Consider the following 25071-nt stretch of genomic DNA (forward strand, 5'->3'; position numbering starts at 1 on the left):
AACACATGCTTGGGGTGTTACTATGAAGAGTACAAGACAGTTAGTTCAGATAATATCTTTTTCTCACAGTGAAACTTGTTTAAACAGATAATTATTACATACTGTTTAGCATTTTTAGTAAAACATCAGGTATCATGAGGCAGTGTGGAAGGTCGGACACCTGATGGTGTTCAGGAAATAAATAGTGTATTTTATATTTCTGAAATGACTTCTCATCTGTATGGACATTTATTGATTCAACTATTTCTGCCAATATCATATTGTCACATCATTGCCATGTACAAAATGGTCACAATAAGAAAGTTTTGCTTTTGTTTCATGAATAATGGACTGTGCACTTCACCGGAGGCTGTTGATGGACTGGTCAAAAGTTGCAGCAGATGATGACCAGGTATAATAGACCGAAGGATTCGATTCAGTTGACATTGTTGGCTGAGGTAGAACCCATCTGAATGATCAGGTTTTTGACAGTAAAGGCCATTGACCAAAACAGTAGGTGGAAGGAAGGGGTTTCTGAGCAGATTTCTTTGAGCATTGACGTTGCCCCATACTGTACAGCATTTCCAGGTTACATGAAATGGTTGTACAATAGTGTTACTACTACATGGAGTATGAACTACACAGATTATACTGAAAGAAAATGTTTCATTAGAGTGGAAGTAAAATTTTTCTTTACCTCAGTACAAAATACATCCTTAATATATTAGATGGATCCCTGTTTAGCATTTGAGGGGGGGGGGGGGGGGCGGTAACCTTTTCACTTTTCCATTGATAACACAACGCTGATGATCTGATACATAGTGTTTTGAACCACTAATGTTTGTGATGAACAAGTTTATCCAGACAATACTACATCTGCAGTTAGTGTCCTCAATGTGCACATTTTCAGTATCTCTACTAGCCAAGTCTTACTGTTTTCAAACACACATTTCAGTTCAATAATGATGGCATATCAAGCATTTGTAGCAACAATCGGGATTGGCGTTACACTGCACTCATGGTTGGAACACACCACTGACTTGTTAACTCTTGCTCACTGAAACTGTGCATTCCTCAGTGAGAGTGTTTGTGAAGTGTGTAACTGTATATCACATCTCACACCAGACATCATCACTAGCATTCTACACTACCCAAGGTAGAGTTCACTTTGTCGAGTTCGTGCCTGGTAAGTAAAAATTTTGTTCATGCCTGGTAAGTAAAAATTTTGTTGTAAAGTGTGCACAAGTATTTTAGTTTTGTAGTTTACAGCATATGCTCCAACCCAGTGCCAGTTTGACTGTGCTGCAACTGTCTTGGATATGTATTCATCACTGTCCCATATTCTCATCACAGACTCATTAATGCAGAAATCTTAATCCCAACTGTTTGTAGTAAAACATATGACAGTTGGAACTTAAATAGTGGCAACTATTTATTCACAACCGATGCACAAGAGTTACATGTTTGCACCTGTTACTGTCCTTCAAAGTAGTCACCATCGCTGTGTAGAACCCACTGTCAGTGATGTGGAAGGCGTAGTATACTGTTAGCAGAGCCTGTTCTGTTGATGGTGCGAATGGAGCGCTGTAAATTTATGGCGATTCTCATGTACGACTGTGATGGTGTTATCCTACCGCATTATATTCCTCCATGGCAGACCGTCAATGCACAGTATTACTATTTGAATTTGGAGCATCACCTGAGACCAGCTTTGCGAAAGAAGCGGCGACACTTTCTGTGCAATCCACCCATCGTTTTGCACGACAATGCGCGGGTGCATACAGCGCAAGCTGTGGCTGCTCTTTTTGGTCAATGGGACTGGGAAGTACTGTACCATCCACCATATTCCCCGGACTTAAGTCCTTGTGACTTTGATTTGATTCTGAAGATGAAGGAACCACTTCGTGGCATTTGATTCAGAACTGTTCCAGAGATTCGACAGGCAGTAGACTGCTCCATTCGCGCCATCAACAGAACTTGCTCTGCCAACGGTATACTATGTCTTTCACATCGCTGGCAATGGGTTCTACACAGTGCTGGTGACTGTCCCTTCCTACCTACTTTTTTAAAATGTATTATTCTGTACAATTTGCATTTCTCTTTCTCTTTAATGCAACTTTACTTGTCGCTTTGCCCCTTTTATAATCTCTGAACTGAAGATGGCTTACTAACATACTGTTCTGAGGAAGAATATAGGAGGAGAAAAGAAAAGGATGCATCTCTTTAATCAGTCAGTGATAATGATTTTCTCTTGCATCACTCCTCAGAATTACAGTAACAGAGTAAAAACAATATTGACAAATGATGAAATTGTGAGGAAGGGATAATACAGCAGTAGTAAATGTTTTCTACTCACAGAATCATGTAGAAGATCTACAGTGAAGGAATACGGGTCATGTCGAGTCCTTGGCAGCTTCTCTAATCTCATGATGACCTTCTCCGCCCCATGGGCCAGTGCAGTCTTTGACCTCAGTTTGGCAGAAGTGTGCAAGAGGTCACGGCACTCTGCTACATATGAGCTCAGCCTACAGGAAGAGGAGAAAATGAGTGACAAGTATAACATGGGTAAAACAAGGCATATTAAACTGACTTAATTTTTCAAGCTTTGAAAGAGATATTGTATTCTAGAACAGCATATCATCTGAGCAAAAATAGGATCACTGGTAGAAAACAGTTTGTATTTCCAAACAGTTGCTGAACTGAGAATGTCACTTGCACATGCATATACAAAATTTTACAAGTTCTAAATAGCAAAACAGTACCATCTGGTATTTTCTGAGACTTACCTAAGGCTTTTGACTATGTGAATCACAACATCCACCTAGATAATGTGAGGTGTTATGGAACTGATGTACAGCCAAGCAATTGGTAATGTCATATCTAATAAAATGAATGCAGAGAGTTGAACTCAATAATTCGACCAATAAAATCGGGGGAGATAACTCTGACTGGGAAGAAATCACTTATGGAGTCACACGAGACTCAATCTGAGGTCCACTTTTGTTTCTCATAATGTAAACTACCTTCCACCTAACATACAAAAAACAGAATTAAGTCCTTTTGCAGATGACACTAGTAATTTAATCAATTGAAATGTACAATGGCCATCCAAAAAGTTCTGAGACTGATTTTATTCTTGGCATATAAGTCAGGGCAGCACAGTACCAAGTGGCAGCACAAACTAACAACTGTAAGCAACAGGTATGCATTCAAACAGTTGTCAAACTATTCGTATGCCTAAATGAGTTACAAGGTTTCAAAATTTTAAAAGTTAATATAAAACAAAGGAATGTCATATTTCCTCTTTTCAGCAACATGCTGTGTCATTAACATCCACCAGACTCAACATCTTGTGGAAGTTTTTGAAAGAGAATGTCTATTTTACAACAGTGTGCTAAAAAATAATTCAGTAAGTCTGTTCTCAATATCGGTTGAGGTATTACAAGTCACGCATATTACTCGGCTGACTTTCCCACTTCGCTGACACAAGCTGCAACCCTCTCCCGCTTGAGGGCTCTGAATTGTAGCTTGTAGCATGGCAGTGTGGAATGTAACTACATTCGAGCATGAGAAAAAGCCTGCTGTAAACAACATCCTAACTGCAGAAAATGTGCTCCTATTGAAATTCATAGAAGAGTGAAATTTGTGTACAGTAATGAATGTATTGGCATTAATAATGCCCAAAATTGGATTGCTCATACTTGTAATGAAGAGAACTGTGGTGTTTACCCCATAATGTGAGAGAGTGTTCAATAGGGATGACAATGTACGTCAACTGATGAGACTCATCGGAACTGATTGCATTCTTCAGAAGGAATCGTTGACTAACACAAATACAGCTCTCAGGTAAGTTTGGCAAATCATATGAGTACATACACGCTGTCACTGCAGATCTGTCGTACGGCAAACTGTGTGCACAATAGGTGCCTCAAATGCTCGCTCCTGACACGAAACAGAAGAGATTTGACATTTGTCGACAATTTCTTTTGCATTTTGAATGTGAGGGTGGTCATTCCTTAACAACATTGTGACAGGTGATGAAAGTCTGGTTCACCACTTTGACCCTGAAAACAAGAGAGCACCACTGAAGTTCCATCACAAGGGATCACCGACACAAAAAAGTTCAAGATCATGCCAATAGGAGGTAAAGCTGTGCTCACTATGTTCTGGAATGTTCAAAATGTGAGGCATTTAGAATTCATGCCTAAAGGCAATGCCATAAATTTTGCAACGTACTGTGACACCCTCAGAAAACTGAAAGCACAAGTTTGAAGAATTCATTTGCACATAGGGCATGACAATGAGAGGCCACATGTGAGTGCTGCAACAATCCAATGCCTTGGGTTCATTGCCCACTGATCGTCCTCCCCCAACACAGACTTGATTTTCAGATTGCAGGGTGGCATTCTAACGATGCCGGGGTCACACTGTTAATGAACTACTAGGTAACCGTTTTTGTCAATATTTACGTCATTGTCAGCTTTTGCTGAGGTGCTCTTTGTATTATATTTATTGATAATTTCTATTCCTTTATGCTTTTGGGTAATTATAAAAATATTTAGTAAGTAAAATACTTGCATTCAGTAAAACCAGTCATCCAGCCATTTTTAATCTCAAATTAAAACAAAACTAGATAAAAATAATAATCAATTTCAATAGAAGTTACATTTTGCAATAAAACATGAATTTCTATTTTTCAAATGTACAAAATTCAATCAATGTAACTTCTCAGAAAAATTATCTCAGTGTGTATACGACCCTGGACAACTGGGAGATCTGGGAAAAATCTGGGAATTTTTTCATCTGGGAGAAAACTGGGAAAAACCCAGGAATTTTTCATTGTTTTAGTTTTCAGTTAGATTTTGGCAATTTTGGCTGGTAGGAATCGATATTCTAACAAAGGATATTACTGTATTCCGGTACTGCAGAATAATACTGCAGTAATAAAACATTAACGAGAGAAAAAAAAGGAAATAAAACCTAAGTTGCAAAGGAAATGTGTCATACACAACAACAAAACACAGTGCTCATACAAGCGTCTGCCAACAGCAAAATGTGACAAAGGCTGTACGAAGACTATGCAATGCTTCAGTACAACAACTTGCTTCCCATGAGTGTGGCGTTACAACAGTTTACATTACATTCGTTTGAGCAGTTGCGAGCGGGCTCATGCACATGCGCTGTTGAGTTGTGTGTGAGTAGTACCTTCTCACATTTCTAGCTACAGATGTGTGGCTGTTAGCTGTATAAGCAGCATCAGATGCTACCCGGAAAATTTTTACTGGCATGCCCAGGTTGCCATATTCACACATGCGCAACAGGCCTAGATCTGGAGGGGCAGGGGCAAACTGGGGTATCTGCCTCGGGGAGCAATTCCAGGGGCGGTGGGAGGGAGATGGGGAGGGGGCAAATTCATATTCTTGACGAAAAAACCTTGTTTCACAAAGCGCCTAGCATCCAGCACACGTTGGTCTAACGATTATTCGTATGATTTTGAAACACATCCCTGTTGGTTTTTGAACATTTTTGAACACATTCTAAGTTGATTTCTGAATGAGTCATAAGTTGATTTTTGAATGTGTGCATACTGTATGTGATGACTATCTGCCAGGGGAATCCCCATCACATCTAGAAATAAACTTTCCTACAGACAATAGAGGATGGGGCTATAAGAGCTGAGCGGAATAAAGCTGAACAGGTGTAAGCCAATCGTTGTCTGTTTATGTGGTTGACTGGGTTTGCGAATGATCAGCGTTGTTATAATTACTAGCGAAGGCCATAGATTCAGACTACCACAAAGGAAATAAATGACTAACAGGAATAACATCCAAGAACATGACATTTTGACAGTTTTTAGCCAGACTGCTACACTAGTAAGGGCAGTTGTACAGTCCCCAGCTAGCCGGCACTTAAGTTCTATTCTGGGAGTAGTAGGGAAAACACGTTGTACGAACACGTAATAATGCCTAACTGGAGAATAAAAGTGGGATAACTAAACCGGTGATTGGGGCAGGGTTAGTGGAGCTAACTGGATGATAAGTTTTGACAATGGCAGGAATACTTACAGAATTAGTAATGACTAGATTGTTTGTTAGAACAAGGAAGTAGAAGAAAAGTTTATGGAATAACATGAAGATCCCAAAGTTATATAAAAATTTCATACTAATATTTTTCGATCTCATATCGGAGAAGCTGGAGCATATGAATGAAATGTGAAACTATTTCCTATCATAAAGCTTTTTGCTTGTAGTAGGCCTAATAAGCATTTGATATTGGTACTTCATGAATTATATTCTGTTGTGTCATAAAAATGACCATTTGTTCCAAAACAGTCTCATTTATTTGGCGTATGTTGCAATTGCTACAATATTTGACAGGCGTATTTCATTCTAACTAGCAGACAGTGACAAAACACTCGTAATTAGCTCGAGAAACCACACCAGTCTTGGGTACTATTTGTATTAACAGCTTTTTCAGTATTAGAAAATGACATTTCGTCCTTTAATGTAGCAAAACGTTTAACGAACTTTGATGAGGTAATAGATTCTTTCGCAGAAAGGAAAGCATGCAATGTAAAGTCGTAGCAAGATTAGAGAGAAAAAAATGCTAGGATTTAAGTATTGAAGAAATGTGTACTGTCTTGCTTGCCTCTTGTCTTCACTGGTTTTAGGTATCCTATATTTAATTTTATGTCGTACAAAACAGCAAGTATCAGCTAATAGGCAATAAAGAGTGAAAATTTTCCAAAGAGTTCTTGTTCTCCCGGTTACAAATAATCCCATCCAGTATTTGTTGCAAATTTCTCTCTCTCTCTCTCTCTAAAAAAAAAAAAAAAAAAAAAAAGGCTGTAGTGGCAGGATGTCAAACTGGCAGACAGAGATGCACCACAGAACATTTCCACTGTCCTGCATATGTTTTGTGGTATCCATTGCAAAATATGCATGTCTGATTTCGACAGAGTGAAATACAATGACGTATGATAGAAGAGTGCTGTGTGAGGAGGCGTGGCACTGCACTTTGGCACATTTAAGACCAAATAACATGTCTTACATGTCCTCGAAGATGTATGTTTTACGCATCAGATTCTTCAGAAAGATGTGGGCTATAAAACAAACATTTTTTTGAAAAGTTGATTTAATTTTTGGCGTCCTACCTCAAATACTGGAAGAAGAGGGAGGGGGGGGGGGGGGGGTGAGGTGTTCCACTACCTAGTATTGCTCCGGTTCAGAAATATCATAGATCTGGGACTGATACGCTGAGCAGTCATTGTTTTAGTGGGGAGGTGGGTAGTCTTCACATGACACGTGTTTTTGTTTAGTGATTTTGCTGTTTCCTCTTCGTTTATTGCTCTCCTGTCAAATGAAAACAAAATGGATTTCTGTGGTCGGGAGCTATCAAGTGAACGAAAATACATTCACATAATTACAGAAGGCTAAAATAAGTTGTTAGCTTCAGATTTTATTTTATTTTCACCTTTCTGAGAGTCAAGCATTAATTTCTTTGCAGAACAATAAAGTTATTTTTGTCGGTTTGCTAAAGAAATTAGGTTTTTATTACTCTTTTCTGCTGATGCAGCCCATTTATCTGAAATGAAGTGTTTCATTCCACACTGTTGGCTACTTTCGACTGTTCGCTACATTTCAAGTACACGTATTCATCTTCTAGCACTTATGGCATTATGCCATAATAAAAAACCAAACATGAGATAATACAGTACTGATACTCCAAGAAAATTTACATCTGAATCTGGACATACGACAGTGCACTTTAAGCCAAATTATGCATTTTAGTATGAGTCATGAAATTCCCATGCTCTTGGAGTACCCTCTCATGTCTTGTTTCTCTTATGACATAATGTAAGATCTTTTAATGTTTTGCACATACGAACATATGGCTTTGTGCATCATTGTAGCTGCACAAGTGCAGTGACGCCTGTTATATGGTGCTCTCTGGCAACTCCTGAAATGAAGCTATTTCTAACACGTTGAGGGGAAATATTGTGAATGGTGGTTTGAAAAGCGTTACTTTCAAAGTAAATTTCCTTTTACGCAAAATGAACTATATGTGAGAATGTATGACGAATTTCTTACATCACAGAGCAGTTGACTCTAATTTAAAAGTCTACTCTTCGAGGACGACTATAAGAAGAATTTCAAGTCCAAATGGTCAGACATTTATATCTTTATTACAAATTTTACTGGCACTATTGGGTGATGTATCATAAAGTGTAACATGCGCAAAAAAGGTCAACATTTTATGTGAAAGCTTAGATTTTCTTGCAACTTATTAATCTTTGAGACCAATATTATATGTGAAAGCTTTGGTTCTCTTGTAGCAACACTATGTGTGTTAATTAAAACCATTAACTTTTCCTATTTGTGTGGTTGCACTACTTAACTGTGATGTTGCTTTTGGCTGATTTCATCATGTGTCCTATGCTCTGAATATTTGCTTACATCGGCTGGCGAGATCACGTACATGAGCTATAACTGGCTTACAAAAGCGCATTGCAATCTCGATTTCAAATCTTCAGAAAGTAACATGCGGTGTTTGGTGGAATTTGAAATTATACTTCTGCAGTACAAAAATATGCATCATACATGTTGTTGCACATCACAGATCTTTCCAAAACATGTTTTTTTCCTCCAAGTTTCATTTTGTCAAGTGCTGAGATATTCTATGCTGGTGTATAAAATTATAACCATTCAATGGACTGATAAGTTTTACAGTTCCAAGGAAAAGTATACTGTCCTAACATGGAAAAAGCGTATTTTCACCCGGGAGAAAGTGTATTTTTAGCTGGGAAATCCGGGAATTTTTTTTCCTTGTCTGCATATACGCCCTGCATCTGTGATACATAAGAGTCTTGGGTTGCTAGCTGTTAGAATGTGGAAATAGTCTGTGTTATGTCCCTGGAGTAGTCTCTTGAAAAAATATTGTGTTTTTCCCTCTCGTTCTGTAAATACTGCTGAATTCTAAAATGATGAGACTGACTTGAAGAATTTATATGATGAGAATGGAATGTACTGTCTGTGTAAAAAGAACACGAAGCAGTTTTTGCTGGTTTTAATAAACAGCCAAGTGGGAAGCTTGTGTTTCAGTCACACAACTGATAAAAATACAGATGATTATTAACCCCAGGTTAACAGAAGAAATGAAACAAGGATGCCAAAATTATGTGCAATCAGTTATGAAATGTACTCCACTCTCAAGGAATTGGAAGTGCAAAACAGAAGTAATCAACACTAAAATTCCTTTATTAAGTAATTGTTTCTAATGATATCGTTGTGGGAGCTAGGTACATTTCAGTCTGTTTCACTTAAAAACACCTTCGATAACTTCACTTTGTGATAGGGATGAACCGGTGCAAGCATAAGAGAGGTTGTGGCCCCATCAACGAAGTTAAACATTCTGCAGTGACAGTATCAACTAACCGATCTCTCTATGGGAGAAATGTGTTCATTAGCGAGGTGGCTATATTAAGAAACACAAGGTGCCACCCAAAATATCTGAGAAATTCATTGTAAAAAAACAGAAAACTATACTTACGTCCTAATGCCCTACACATTCAAGTAGTCACTTCGGGCATATACGCAACCATTCCTGCGCTGTTCCCATTCTTGTAAGCACTCTTGGAAGTCCACACGGCAAAGGGTGCTCAGGACCCATTGTGATTCCATTCAGACTTATGTGGGTGCATTGTCATGGTGCATCAACCACTTTTTCTTTTTCCACAAATATGGCCATTTGCGCTGAACATTTTCCCTCAGCCGCTTCAAAACCTCACCCATTCAAAACATGTTCACAATTGTCTTTTTACAGTGCTACAGATGATCTTCCATGTGCGGAATTATGTTTAGTACCTGCACCTCGGACAACGATTATCCTTTATTATGTTTCACTGAAAACAGAATTTGTGATCTCAGTCTGACAAGGATGATGAACTAGGTGTCTCAACACCTGTTTCAGTATCATTTACACTTGTTGAGCACATATTGTCATCACTGTACTCCTCACGTCCATTTCTTGTACAGACGAGCGTATACGATGCAACACATTCAATTGATTCATCTTGCAAAAAAATTAATATTTTATCTGCTAATTCTTTGTCATTCAGGGAAATTCCACAGGTTTCTTTCCGACAAAATGTCAACTTCAGCAGCTGCTGTTGTTGTAGATATGATGCAATGTTTGCTTTGTTCACCATTGCCATTGCTCTGCTTTGTTTCAACAGCACTAGCACTGCTGTGAGTTACTCACTGACAAAGTAGTTCAGCTATGTTCCATAGCCTCATGCTGTGCTTGCCACTGGATACCTTCAGTCCTTTCCCCTGTTGCTATTAGCAAGTAATATTGTGGCTGTGTGGTAGACAATATGTGGGGTGTCACATAAAAATCATAGTCCTTTCGCAACCTTGCTCTCAAGTGGTTCCTTGTAAGCTATGTACCTCAAGACATCTAGTGACAGAATGTCGTACTGTTACTGGTTTGACCAGTGCAATGAAATTCTCATATACGAGGGCCGTTCAGAAAGTAACCTCCGGTTGATTTAAAAAAATACACCAAGTTAAATAAAAATATTTTAATATATACATCTTACAACTACATCTTTGCACTATTTTTCTACATAGTCTCCATAGCAATTGAGGCACTTATCGTATCTCTTCACAAGCTTTGAAATTCCTTCTGCATAAAAATCACCCGCTTGTGCCTGGAGCCAGCCTGTGACCGGATCTTTGAGCTCTTCGTCGTCATCAAACCGCTGTGACCCGAGCCATTTCTTCAAATGCATGAAGAGGTGGTAATCACTTGGCGCCAGGTCTGGGCTGTAAGGTGGATGGTTGATAACGTCCCACTTGAAGGACTCAAGAAGGGCCGTTGTTCTGCGAGCAGAGTGAGGACGGGCGTTATCGTGCAAAAAAATGATACCGGAAGTCAGCATACCACGGCGTTTGTTCTGTATAGCCCGTCGTAACTTTTTTATTGTTTCACAGTACACGTCTTGATTAACGGTCGTACCACGTTCCATGAATTCAACCAACAACACCCCTTTGGCATCCTAAAACACCGTTGCCATCAGTTTTCTGGCAGAAAAATCTTGCGAGGCTTTTCTTGGTTTGGTAAGCGAATTTGAATGTGCCCACATCTTTGATTGTTCTTTTGTCTCAGGGTCCACGTACTTAATCCAGGTTTCGTCACCGGTCACGATTCTGTTTAACAATGGTTCTCCTTCGTCCTCATAACGTGACAGAAAGTCTAATGCAGAGGCCATTCTTTGAGTTTTGTGGTGGTCGGTAAGAATTTTGGGCACCCATCGTGCACAGAACTTACGGTAACCCAATCTTGCTGTCACTATCTCGTACAAGAGAGTCTTAGAAATCTGTGGAAAACCAGTAGACAACTCCAACATTGAGAAACGTCAATTTTCACGAACTTTTGCATCAACTGTCTGAACGAGTTCGTCAGTCACCAATGATGGTCTACCACCCCTCTCTTCATCATGAACGTTTTCTCGTCCACTTTTAAATAACTCCTTCACTCATAACTCTTGGTCCGTACATGGCACAAAGCTCACAATGAATAGCTGCTGCAGAATATCCTTTGGCTGTAAAAAACCTTATGACAGCACGCACTTCACATTTGGCGGGGTTTTCTATTGCAGCACACATTTCAAACTGCCACAAAAACTAAACTAGCGCAGGTACGGCGTTCACTTGACCACGGCTTGATGCCGACTGACCTGTTGAGTGCGTGAACGCACAGATGGCGTCGCTACTCCCCCCACAACCCGCACTGTGACCAATCGGAGGTTACTTTCTGAACCGCCCTCGTATTTTGGGTAGCACCTCGAAAATATGTAGGCATGAATAATAAAGGTGTAGAAAGTTATTTAAGTCTGTTTTATTTAAATCATTAAAAATGTTTGCATAAAAATTCAGAGGCATGCCCTCATAACAAACCAAAATTTTAATGGAATCGAAGGCTGCCATTTAAGATGAGATGTGGTTGACTGACTAACACCTGTTGGCCTGAGTTACAAGTAATTTATAGCTAAGAGTTGAAAATTGTGTTCTAGAGAATGGCTGCCATCACGATGACATAATTTCTTGAGTGACGACGTAAATCTAAGGTGTTTTTCTTAAAAATCTGCTCACTATCGCACTTTTGAAAACTATCACTGTTCCATAGGCCACTCTGTATTTGTGCTTAAAATAGACTAGGAGCCCACAACAGATAATGAGAGAATACCGGTGGACGTGTACATACCTTGCATCGTGTGACGTGCTCTGACCAGGAAGGTACATGCTAGAGAGTGAGAAGTAGGCATCCTCGTGGTAGAGTTCCCACAGCCAAGTCCGATCCTCACCATCGTACAGTGTGAAAAAGTGGTCAAGAAACTGGTCGGCGAGCTCACCCGAGTTGCCCCCGCTCCTACAGAAAATGTAATTTGGCCGCCACCGAGGTAAGCCCGGAGTGCGTTGAAGGTAAGCCCCATCCTAAAGAGAAGATCAATCATAAATATACATTCCAAAATCATACAGTATGATAAAATTACAGTACATAATTTCTTTTGTGTTAAAACTTAGTCATCACAGCAGACAAGCTTTGTTTTTTGTCAGATAATTTTTATTTGCTCTTAACTATGGCTGTTGCTAAATTGGTGAACGTAACATTTTTAAATCATGTAATCTCTATGTATCCCTAGTATTATTATTCAATAAGTTACTATAAAACCAAATTTACCATTACCATATTTCCATAATCTTTGCTGTGTTGCCACTATTGGACTGGTATTCAAATTTAGGGATGCTATTTTAAAATGGACTGAGGGCATCTGCTGGTAAATTGTTTCACTCCTTTATTCCCTATACTGTTTAAAAATGTTTACCTCCATTGCTGTTCCATGATTCTACACTTACTTGGCACTGATGGTCTTTCCTTCCCTACACTTATGTCATGGATCCATCCTCTAATGTAATCTATTTTCACTTTTATATAAAATTAACTTGCAGGTGATTTTTCTTGATACAATAACCAAATTCTCTGCTCACATGGCAGAATTAAAAATGGATGTCGTTAGAACAATAAAAAAAATATAATTTACTTATCTTCTATGCAGGATGTATTGGTCCAAGGTTATTTTCATAAATCAATAACTTCACACATTTATTTTGATAACTTCTTTATTTTTCCATGCACAAAATATCATTATAAATATCTTCAAACTTAGCTTCTTCCATTCACATAGTAATATGCACAGAAACCAGTGTTATTTTTTACACATGGCAGTGCTCAATCGATCAAATACTGTTCTCAAATACTGACTCATCAAATACTGTACCTTGAGTACTGCTTTTCAATACTGATAAACCAAATACTGCAGCACAGGTATAAGTGTGTGACACATTTATAAAATTTTTAATAATAAAATTCATATTCCATTGTAAACAAGCTTAAATACAATTAAAGCTGGTTATTTACTAAGAATTGTTGACTTCTCGTGATATATGTGTGTTTCTAAATATCAATCTCAATGTCTGAATGTATAACTATTTATGAATAGGTTATAATAGAGGGAAACATTCCACGTAGGAAAAATATATCTAAAAACAAAGATGATGTGACTTACCAAATGAAAGTGCTGGCAGGTCGACAGACACACAAACAAACACAAACAAACACAAACATACACACAAAATTCAAGCTTTCGCAACAAACTGTTGCCTCATCAGGAAAGAGGGAAGGAGAGGGAAAGACGAAAGGATGTGGGTTTTAAGGGAGAGGGTAAGGAGTCATTCCAATCCCGGGAGCGGAAAGACTTACCTTAGGGGGAAAAAAGGACGGGTATACACTCGCACACACACACATATCCATCCACACATATATACAGACACAAGGAGACATATTTAAAGACAAAGAGTTTCTGTACCACTCTTTGTCTTTAAATATGTCTGCTTGTGTCTGTATCTTTATTTCAAAATTTATGGCACAGAAAACAAAAGTTAGCTCTGAAACCTGCATATTCATTTACATGTCGAAATCACAAAAAAAAAAAAAAAAAAAAAAAAAACCAGAACAACCTGTTTCTCACGGTTTTTTTTTCATAGTACTCCCAATCAACGACAATATGTGGTGGAATGTCCCACTGCTCGAATGCTGCATTGAATCTCTTGAGGCACACCACCTCATCAAAATCGTCCCACTCTTCAGTGGGTATTCTGTATATGTGCGACAGAGTAAGTGATCGCTGTTAATATCCAAAAACAGCTTGTTTCAATTGATCACATCCATGTTTGTTTGGGTTCATGTACAAGGAACAGGCTGGCCATCCCATTCTGGTTACCACAGTGTGCAGAAGGAATGTGTTCACAAGAACAGCACGATGAGAACGCAACTTACTTGTCCATCAAAATGCAACCGTCACCAAAATAATGGTAATATAGTCCCATTATTGATTGCAGAATCTCATCCCTGTACCACATAGCAGTGAGATTACCCTCAACAACCATGAGAGCTGTACACTGACCACATGTAAAGCCACCCCAGGACATCACTCCACCATAATCTTGTTGCACTTGTAGGACATAGTGTTGGAGGCATTTGATACTGCTGGGTTGTCTCCAAACATGTTGTCTGCGATCATCAGCGTACAAACAAATCCAAATTTCTACAATATTTTTTGCCCATCTGTAACGGAATCCACGATGTAGTATACAACGTGGTGCTTGCCACAGTCATTGGAAATGGAGATCCACATTATGTAATCATCTCCTAAGATTTTGATGGAAACCAAGACACCACTGAGCCTCTTCGAATGCTGAATTCAATTTCAATTCTACAGCATTCAGACCTATATCCTTTGACTTAAAACTCATCCTATGCACCTTTCGAACAGGTACAAATTTCCTGAAAACTGTCAACTACCTGTCAACTGGAACTGATTCCACGTCAGCATTACATCGCTTTGACTCCAGTGCAAATGTATGGGCAACTTCCCCAGTCGACAAACTTTCTGTATGTAACACGATGATGAGGACATGATCATCGGTCACGACTGTTCTTTGTGGCACGATGAATGTTCACTCTATTGTTCCACAGACATCTGTAATGCGTCCCTACTGGTGCTTTACTTTCAACTGAAATGCTGCAATTCATCCAAGTGCACTCTTCTACCTACAGGTAGCACTCGTTGTAATTGTGTGTATTTACAAACGTCAGGGTGACCTTCTGGCTGGGGCAGGAACAATCACAATAGCAACACATCTACATGACAAAGTGGTGATTCAGTATTTTTATTAATGTGTGATTTTACATAGGTACCTAATTCATTTCAAAAGTAACATCTTCAGAAGTATTTTATGTCATTCCTTACAGTTCAGTAAAAATAGATTTTCAATTAACATTTTTATTATTCCTGAAAGTTTATTTGTAAGCTATTGAAACAATGAGTGTCTTTTATTTATGAGCAGTTATTAACAAAAATAATATTTTACAAGAACTGCTATTACCACAAAATAAATATAAATCACATGGAAAAAAAGTAGAACCTTGCCAATTTGTCCACTATGAGGCTGGGACATGGTTGGAACCCAAAAAAGAGGTCAGATTATCAGAGGAAAACTTTTATTGACCCATAATAGCACAAAACATCTCAATACATCATCAATTTTCAACTGGAAATACTGTCTGAAATATTGCAATATGTTAAAACATTAACAATACAAACAGAAAAGGTTGACACACTTAAAAATCTAACAGGAAAGTGTAACAGACAGTAGTGCCTATACTGTAAAATATATCTGTATCATATAGTAAGATAATGTTACTGTGAGTGAAAGTTTAACATCTGTACAAACTTTATTACAGTACTCTACTGACACACAACTGAACTGCACTGAACTGTTTAAAACATGAGAAATCAAATGGTAAAAAATTTAAAAAAAGGAAAGAAGATTGCAGTTTAATGTTCAGTCACTATAAAAAATGTTATGTTCTTAAGCAGGATGAAAAAAGTTTATAATGTTCTTTTGCTTATCAGATGATAACCTCCATTTTGCTGCAATGTTCTGTCACTTCCTAATCCATATAATGTCAATTGGTGTAGACACAGAGCTTTGTTTGATGTACTGAAGGGCTATATCAATCGCATTTTTAGCATCTGTATGTTATACTCAAGCTGTGAGTTCATTATCTTTGTAGCTGTTATCATTATTCTCATTAGTTGTTCAAATTATAGCACCAATGATACGCTCATCAGTTAATTCTGCTTCCATTGTGCAGTCAATGGCAGCTGTACTGATCCATCCATTTATATCACTGGGCTCAATGTCCAATTGTAAAAACATTGTCATATGTTTATGTTTAGCTGGTTACACAGTTTACTGTGTAAGAAGAACATTGCCAATAATTTATAAAACAAATGTGTGCTCAAGAACACTTATAGATTGAATTAGAAACAAGTTCTTTCACACTGAAAGTGACTGAACTATAACACTTAGCAATGGTCAGCTGCCTACTGATTGATATCTCAGGTGACGAGTCACCGACAAGTCCAGTCGTGACTGTAGCAGTGGTCCTTGTACGTAACCAAACACCGGAAATGGAATGTGACTCAGGGAGGAGGCAAAATCTAAAATGAACAGTACAGTAACAATTCATCAAAATGGGAATATTCCTAATGGCTCAGTCCCCAGTCTGCAACTAAGAACCAGAATGGTTGGGCGCCATAAGCTCTCTGTTCTCCTTGGGCAAGTTGTACCTCGGACCCGAGCACAAAAAATGAATTGATGTCTTTGAAATTACATCTGTACTCAGAATGAATTTCCCCTCTGCAGCACTGTACACACAGATTTGAAACATTGCGCGCATATTAAGCCTCAAGCAGGCATGTCTACATATAAAGTGCGCCAAGCACAAATGACGTCTTGTACCGTTCCACAGTTTTTTTAAATTGGCAGCCTGTAACTATTCTTCCATTGTTGCTTCAGAAGTTGTGTTGTGATACAGCCAATTGAACAGCAGTAATATAAAATAAACAGCAAGCTAGATGGGAAAAATTTACAATCTGTGCAAGGAAATGCCCCGATTTCCGAGGTAACTGCACAATCTACAAAGAGGCAGTTTTCTATAATTAGTAATTGAATAAGCATTTGCCCGGTATATGATGCAACAGCATCATTTAACATGCCAATGGGTCATTACTGAGCGGTAACACTTGTATGCGGCAACAGAGTGATACAATGACAATTTACTGCTACTTTATTATTATTTAATTAAACAGTAATTCATCTCATATAATCTAAGTTGATTTTATTGTTGTTTAATTAAACTAAGATTAAACTGTGGGTTTGCTAATACATGTTTACCTTACTAACATGTTGTTTTGTTGTGGTCTTCAGTCCTGAGACTGGTTTGATGCAGCTCTCCATGCTACTCTATCCTGTGCAAGCTTCTTCATCTCCCAGTACCTACTGCAACCTACATCCTTCTGAATCTGCTTGGTGTATTCATCTCTTGGTCTCCCTCTATGATTTTTACCCTCCACGGTGCCCTCCAATGCTAAATTTGTGATCCCTTGATGCCTCAAAACATGTCCTACCAACCGATCCCTTCTTCTAGTCAAGTTGTGCCACAAACTTCTCTTCTCCCCAATCCTATTCAATACCTCCTCATTAGTTACGTGATCTACCCACCTTATCTTCAGCATTCTTCTGTAGCACCACATTTCGAAAGCTTCTATTCTCTTCTTGTCCAAACTAGTTATCGTCCATGTTTCACTTCCATACATGGCTACACTCCATACAAATACTTTCAGAAACGACTTCCTGACACTTAAATCTATACTCCATGCTAACAAATTTCTCTTCTTGAGAAACGATTTCCTTGCCATTGCCAGTCTACATTTTATATCCTCTCTACTTCGACCATCATCAGTTATTTTGCTCCCCAAATAGCAAAACTCCTTTACTACTTTAATTGTCTCATTTCCTAATCTAATACCATCAGCATCACCTGATTTAAGTCGACTACATTCCATTATCCTCGTTTTGCTTTTGTTGATGTTCATCTTATATCCTCCTTTCAAGACACTGTCCATTCCGTTCAACTGCTCTTCCAAGTCCTTTGCTGTCTCTGACAGAATTACAATGTCATCGGCGAACCTCAAAGTTTTTACTTCTTCTCCACGAATTTTAATACCTACTCCGAATTTTTCTTTTGTTTCCTTTACTGCTTGCTCAATATACAGATTGAATAACATCGGGGAGAGGCTACAACCCTGTCTCAGTCCTTTCCCAACCACTGCTTCCCTTTCATGCCCCTCGACTCTTATAACTGCCATCTGGTTTCTGTACAAATTGTAAATAGCCATTCTCTCCCTGTATTTTACCACTGCCACCTTCAGAATTTGAAAGAGAGTATTCCAGTTAACATTGTCAAAAGCTTTCTCTAAGTCTACAAATGCTAGAAACGTAGGTTTGCCTTTTCTTAATCTTTCTTCTAAGATAAGTCGTAAGATCAGTATTGCCTCACGTGTTCCAACATTTCTACGGAATCCAAACTGATCTTCCCCGAGGTGGGCTTCTACCAGTTTTTCCATTCGTCTGTAAAGAATTCGCGTTAGTATTTTGCAGCTGTGACTTATTAAACTGATAGTTCGGTAATTTTCATATCTGTCAACACCTGCTTTCTTTGGGATTGGAATTATTATATTCTTCTTGAAGTCTGAGGGTATTTCGCCTGTCTCATACATCGTGCTCACCAGATGGTAGAGTTTTGTCATGACTGGCTCTCCCAAGGCCATCAGTAGTTCTAATGGAACGTTGTCCACTCCCGGGGCCTTGTTTCGACTCAGGTCTTTCAGTGCTCTGTCAAACTCTTCACGCAGTATCTTATCTCCCATTTTGTCTTCATCTAAATCCTCTTCCATTTCCATAATACTGTCCTCAAGTACATCGCCCTTGTATAAACCCTCTATATACTCCTTCCACCTTTCTGCCTTCCCTACTTTGCTTAGAACTGGGTTGCCATCTGAGCTCTTGATATTCATACAAGTGGTTCTCTTCTCTCCAAAGGTCTCTTTAATTTTCCTGTAGGCAGTATCTATCTTACCCCTAGTGAGACAAGCCTCTACATCCTTACATTTGTCCTCTAGCCATTCCTGCTTAGCCATTTTGCACTTCCTGTCGACATCATTTTTGAGACGTTTGTATACCTTTTTGCCTGCTTCATTTACTGCATTTTTATATTTTCTCCTTTCATCAATTAAATTCAATATTTCTTCTGTTACCCAAGGATTTCTATTAGCCCTCGTCGTTTTACCTACTTGATCCTCTGCTGCCTTCACTACTTCATCCCTCAGAGCTACCCATTCTTCTTCTACTGTATTTCTTTCCCCCATTCCTGTCAATTGTTCCCTTACGCTCTCCCTGAAACTCTCTACAACCTCTGGTTCTTTCAGTTTATCCAGGTCCCATCTCCTTAAATTCCCATCTTTTTGCTAACATAAAGACAACTATTACTTACATTTGTACAAAGTATGCCACATGCTCACTCGTGTTATAAAAATTGACATGCCCACTTGAGGGTTAAAACTGTGTGCTGAACCAGGACTCTGACTGAAAACATTGCCTTTCTGGGGAAAATGCTCTACCGGCTGAGCTATGCAGCCACGATTCACAACCTCCCTTTCTTCCACCAGCATCCCTCTCCTGCTTTCCAACCTTCACAGAAGTTCTGCAGCCCACCTTATTCAACTAGTTCTCCTGCAGGAAACAACACAGCAGAGAAATGCCAGAGCTGCAGCATAAGAGACTGTTTCCAGAATGAATTTTCAGCCTGCAGTCTGTTGTCTTGTGCATACACGCTGTGTAATGTAGTAGAATGGGCAGTATATAACGAACAGATCAATACCAAGCATTTTGGAGATTGTGATACTACTGCTTGATGTTTACATGACACAGAATTTTCAATTGTAGTGTCTTACACTTATCATATCTATGAAAATTATTTAACTTATGACAAAATTAGGTGAATAATATTCAAATCCAACTGACTTACATTGTAGTGTATGCACAAAATATGTTAGACTAAATGTGAATACATACAGAGAATATTTGCAGGAACAGGACACAAAAAAGCAGCAAAACTAATTACAGAACTCAATGAAAGGACAGTAAAATCATGTTAGTATCAAAACTCATGGTTTAATTACAGAGCAATTAAAGGATGTAGCCAACCAATAATCAACAGTCAATAACTGGTGGAACTTTGATATGAAAACTAATTTATTTCAACATACTAATTACATCAAACTGGGTGCAAGTATATGTCAAACTAAATTTTGTCATCAGTTTCACGGAAATTCATATATTTCCGTTTTAAGTTTAATTAAGTACAATTCAAACAATACATAGAAAACTCAAATTTGTGCCTGTCTTTGCGGAAATAAATACGTGGAAGATAAACTTCCAATGTGTCACCTACATCGTTCAACAATTAGTGTACCACAAACACTGTCTTGAGAATGCTAGAGCTGAATACCAGGCATGTTTTATATAGCAAAGGGAATTTATTTTTGAAGAGCTACACCACCTAGTCAACAAAAAGCAGATCTGAAAATTAAGTATCAAGATTGTTCCCAGAAGCATCGAAATATTTTGACAATATATTAACAATATCAAATGTTAAAGTCCACTACCAAAAGAAAAAGCAAAATGTACCACAACATTGTCTAAAACAAAGAAAAACACAATACTGAGGAGACATTATGAGAGAATGTGGGATATCAATTATTAGAGTTTGTTATTGAGTGACAATATATGACAAAAGGTCTATTGGAAGATGGAGAAACTCAATGCTGAAAGAACGTCAAAAATGGCACAGCAGTACATCAGAAGTAGTTTTCCACCGTGTACTGTAAACATCAGAGCTAGCTACACGGATCACCTACCTTCGCCAGCGGGTGTGTGACATGTTTCTGGACATAGGGAGGGACCGACTGTACTTTGTGGCATTGTGAGTGTGTCCTCTGTCTCTGTCTGAAGGTAAAAGCTTTGGGCATTGCTTATCTGTGAAGTGACAAAACTCTGACAGGACCAGAGTCGAAAGTAAAATGATTAGTATTTGCTTTTCAATATGTCTTTTCTACACTCTGGATTTTTGAAATAACAACTGTGTAATATACATCAAAGATGGACTCCTCTTCTTTAGTTTCTTTTACCAATTACTTGACTTTTCAATATACTCAGTACAAAAATCAACAACAATAATGCTTTAGAGATTTCTTATTATTCTATCATATGTCAATTAAAATATTTTATTTCATCTCTGAATTTTGATGAACTTTTGTTACATGTACACAAGTACTCACATCTGGTTTGAGAGGCAACTAAGTGCTTTTAGGCACAAACTGGGATGCAGTCGATGAAGGGCTGGGCAGGGCAGTGCAACAAAGGAAATACTTCACGACACAGTGTGTGCACATACTAGGAAGCAGTTCCCACTGTTTCACTCACCCCTGAGAGCACCCACTCGTATGCCACCTGTCAGCTTCGTGACACCTGCACGATAAAGTGTGCCCCGGACATCATCCTGCCCTGCACCTCAATTTGCACTGTCATATTTACACCTATGAGTCACAAAAACCTTCACTGCTCTGTCCTGACGCGTTCTTCGTCGGCTGCACCCCAATGAGCAACTGGCCTAAAAGTTTTACACTAATTATTGTTTGTTCTTAATTTATATTTTAGTTTTCCAAAATGCAGAATTACACAGGATGACATACATTGAGGTCCTCGTTGTCACTCTGTACAACATTGGTAGCCCCGTGAACACCTTCTATGATGTAGGAACTTCATCCACTCCTTGACTTCCAAGGAGTACCTCGAACAAAGAACAACAATACAAAACTAATATTTAAACATGTACAGGATATCATATATATAAAAGTAACAACTTTTAAGACTACTCTTGTGCTTTCGATGTTAGTTGTATTAGTTGGACACACGCTAGCTCTTTTATAGATGATGAGGGTACAGAAACTTTCACGACTCTAATGCTTGTGGGAAAATTTCAGAATTTAATTTAGTCAGATTCTGTATGCTCATATATTAAGCCCCATATAAATGGATAAGCCTGTTTCTATTTTCTAAGCTATGCAAGAGTCCATCAAACGCTTCTGAACTTAGTAAAAGTTGTCAGGTTCCTGACTAATACTCCATAGTTATTCATTAATTTGGAACTCTATTTGAAGATAAATGCATGATTTATTCTTTTCTTAGCATACAGTGACTGATTTTCAATGAGTCTAATATTTAACTGACAAAATAAATGAAATTACAAATAACATCAACAGAGTCAACATTATTGTTTGTCAGACATTTGGGTCATCACTATTCCTCAGAGCAGCATATGATGTGGAGATCTCTTCGCTTTACTTGTGATGACATCAGGCACCACTCATCTACTCTCATCCCTGGATGAATCCCAAAAGGAATACCTCATACAGAGCAACAACAGAATGTGATCTAAACTAGCATTGATACAAAATAAAGGTAACTTTAAATCTCGTGAATATGGATTTATCTAACTTCTGAATAAATTCCCACTAATGCAAGATTTGTCACGCTTGTTCATTTGTGCACAACTACAGTATCGGAGTTTCTGATTAACCGACTAACTGTAACCAGAATTATTATCATGGAAATTTTGTACCCCTTCAGCCATCTAATTCAAATATGAAATATCATAACAAGAGTTGTCATTTTAATTATACAATCAATTTTTCAACCACTTTCTACTTTAAGAGACCTGTCACATTTGGCCATACCACAAACTTCCACTTATTTTACTCTATTAAAAAAATATACACTCCTTATTTGATAGACACAATTTTTTAATGTAATATTTAATAAGGTTTCATTTTTACAAATATCTTAATTTCTTTCCAGCACAATACCATACAAAAAGAGATTGGAAACTATTGTAACTGTTATTGTCATATTGTACTATTGATAGAATCACAGAATGAAAGTTTATTTGTCACCACTGTCAACTGTTTACAGTGCACTGTGGGAAACACTATGAGATGATAACAAGAACAACACTGATAATGATATATGACAAGAACACACATTTAATGACAAATACTCAACTTTGTACCAATTGTCTCAGGCAGCAGATCCTGAAGTTCAATTATTTCCAGAAGCTAAGGCTAGATAGTAAACAGTTTTTGTCCAACTAGAATGTTCACTACAGATGGGCTGGCGTGGACTCACTAGAAGCAGACGGTGTGGCACGAAGTACGATGTGGCAAGAAGTACACAAGTAGAAGGTGATCTTCTCAATAGTCGAGCTGACTCGCAACTGTCTGCTCTGCTGTAGCACAGACACATATCATTTCTCTGGCGGTACCACTGTTGCGACTTATCGGTGGGGCCAATGCTGGGCTATACACCGTCTCTGGAGTGGGTTACCGACCCGTACACCGTCTCTGGAGTGGGTTGTCGACCTATCAGTGCTTATCGTGCTGCCTGGTAGTGTGTGCTGTGCTTACGAAACCACAGCCTCAGCTCTGGCAGATCTCTAAAAACAGGTTTTGAGTATACTGGAAAGCAGATAGGTTCACGCAGTGGAATATTTGAACATGGATAACAAGACAATAGAATTGTACCCATAAGGGGAAGTAAGAAATGAAAAGAAAGGTTAGAGATGTTAGGACTGAATACAAAAAGAAGACAGCCCTCGAAGAAAGATGTCTTTCCCATCCGCTACACCAGGATCCCTTCCTGGGAGGTTCTTTGTTGGTGGAGCAGAGGATACAGGTGCTCATCAAACCCACAGGACAGACACCACCGGCTTAATCCCCAAATAACCAGAAAAAGGTTGTTACACCCTATTAAGGAAAGCCTATGGAGAGTGATGCTATAACACTTCTGTTTGACATTTGAACCAGACTACAAACCGATATGAGTAATTAGTGATACATGCATCCCTTTCTTAAATTTGTTACATATGGTAAAAATGAGAACAGGTAGGAAGCTATTTTGCTGTTAAGCTAATCAGCCTCAGAAAATTATATAAACTAATCCATATTGTCATTCAGAAAATTCCAGAAAGTGTAAATTTTCTTTGTACAAAACCTATACCACATTAGTGTTATCAATCTGTAGAAATACGTACAAACCCTTAATAAAGTCGTCGCTCAATAAATCGAACCTTCAAAACCCCACTACACAAAATAAGTAAAATTATAAACCAGTAATCTTAATTTAGAAACTTGTTAGGGAATTGATTCAATCACTCATTAGAGCTTATCTTTCAGAGTGGGAGAATCCCAAAGGATCTTCTCCTTCCTCTCGCATTGCCGATACTAGCATTATCTTATCTGGTAGACTCTCCTGTATTAGCTAAATTCCAACCAGGAAATTGGTACTTCTCTGTCACAAGTAAAAAATATACTATAACGGATAGAATTTTTCAACTATTTTCTCACTTTTTATACTGTGCTTATGAGTTTTAACAACAACTAATTCCCTCAAAGGGCACTGAACAGGGGTCTCATGTTTCCATCTTTCCTTCTGTTTCTCTCCCACACTGATAAACATCCGTTAACAAATACCACTACTTCCTGGTCATGAGGCATTCTGGTATAACTGGCTACTGAATAGAATGTATGTGTGAAGTAATTACTTTAAGACTCATGCTACATGTTTTCAGTATTTTATATACTATTCTAAAATTAATAATGTTTTTTATAAACACATTCTGGAGCCAAATAAAAATCCTCTAATTATTAGCTTAAATCACTTCTGACAGGTTCTTTTTGACATGTGAATCCCATGTAGCAGGTCATTTATACACATCATTATTTAATGAGGTTCCAATCTCAGCTTGTACAGTAGTAACATTGGAGAGCAACTTATCCTCTATCAAATCTTTATTGGAATCAGTTTCCAGTTTTCCCAACCAAGGTTCTATTTCATTTCTAATCACTGTAAGCATTTCAAAATGCTTAGTTGTGACTTGTTCTAAGTTATCCTTTGTCTCCAGATCAGTCAGAATACTGGTTTAATGCAGCTTTCCACACTACTC

General features: G+C 38.2%; 1 protein-coding gene across 1 annotated transcript in view; it reads right to left on the reverse strand.

The window, feature by feature from the left end:
- The window catches only part of LOC124551027 (nuclear RNA export factor 1-like), a 161228-nt gene that overhangs the window by 30039 nt on the left and 106118 nt on the right, over positions 1–25071 (reverse strand). Inside the window, exons 10-11 of the mRNA XM_047125875.1 lie at positions 12247–12476; positions 2336–2504 (exon numbers count right to left, since the gene is read on the reverse strand). Of these exons, the coding sequence (XP_046981831.1) occupies positions 2336–2504; positions 12247–12476 (399 nt within the window). The remainder of the gene's footprint in view (positions 1–2335; positions 2505–12246; positions 12477–25071) is intronic.

Source organism: Schistocerca americana, chromosome 9 (assembly GCF_021461395.2).
Source record: "Schistocerca americana isolate TAMUIC-IGC-003095 chromosome 9, iqSchAmer2.1, whole genome shotgun sequence".
In the NCBI taxonomy this organism is placed as follows: Eukaryota; Metazoa; Arthropoda; class Insecta; order Orthoptera; family Acrididae; genus Schistocerca; species Schistocerca americana.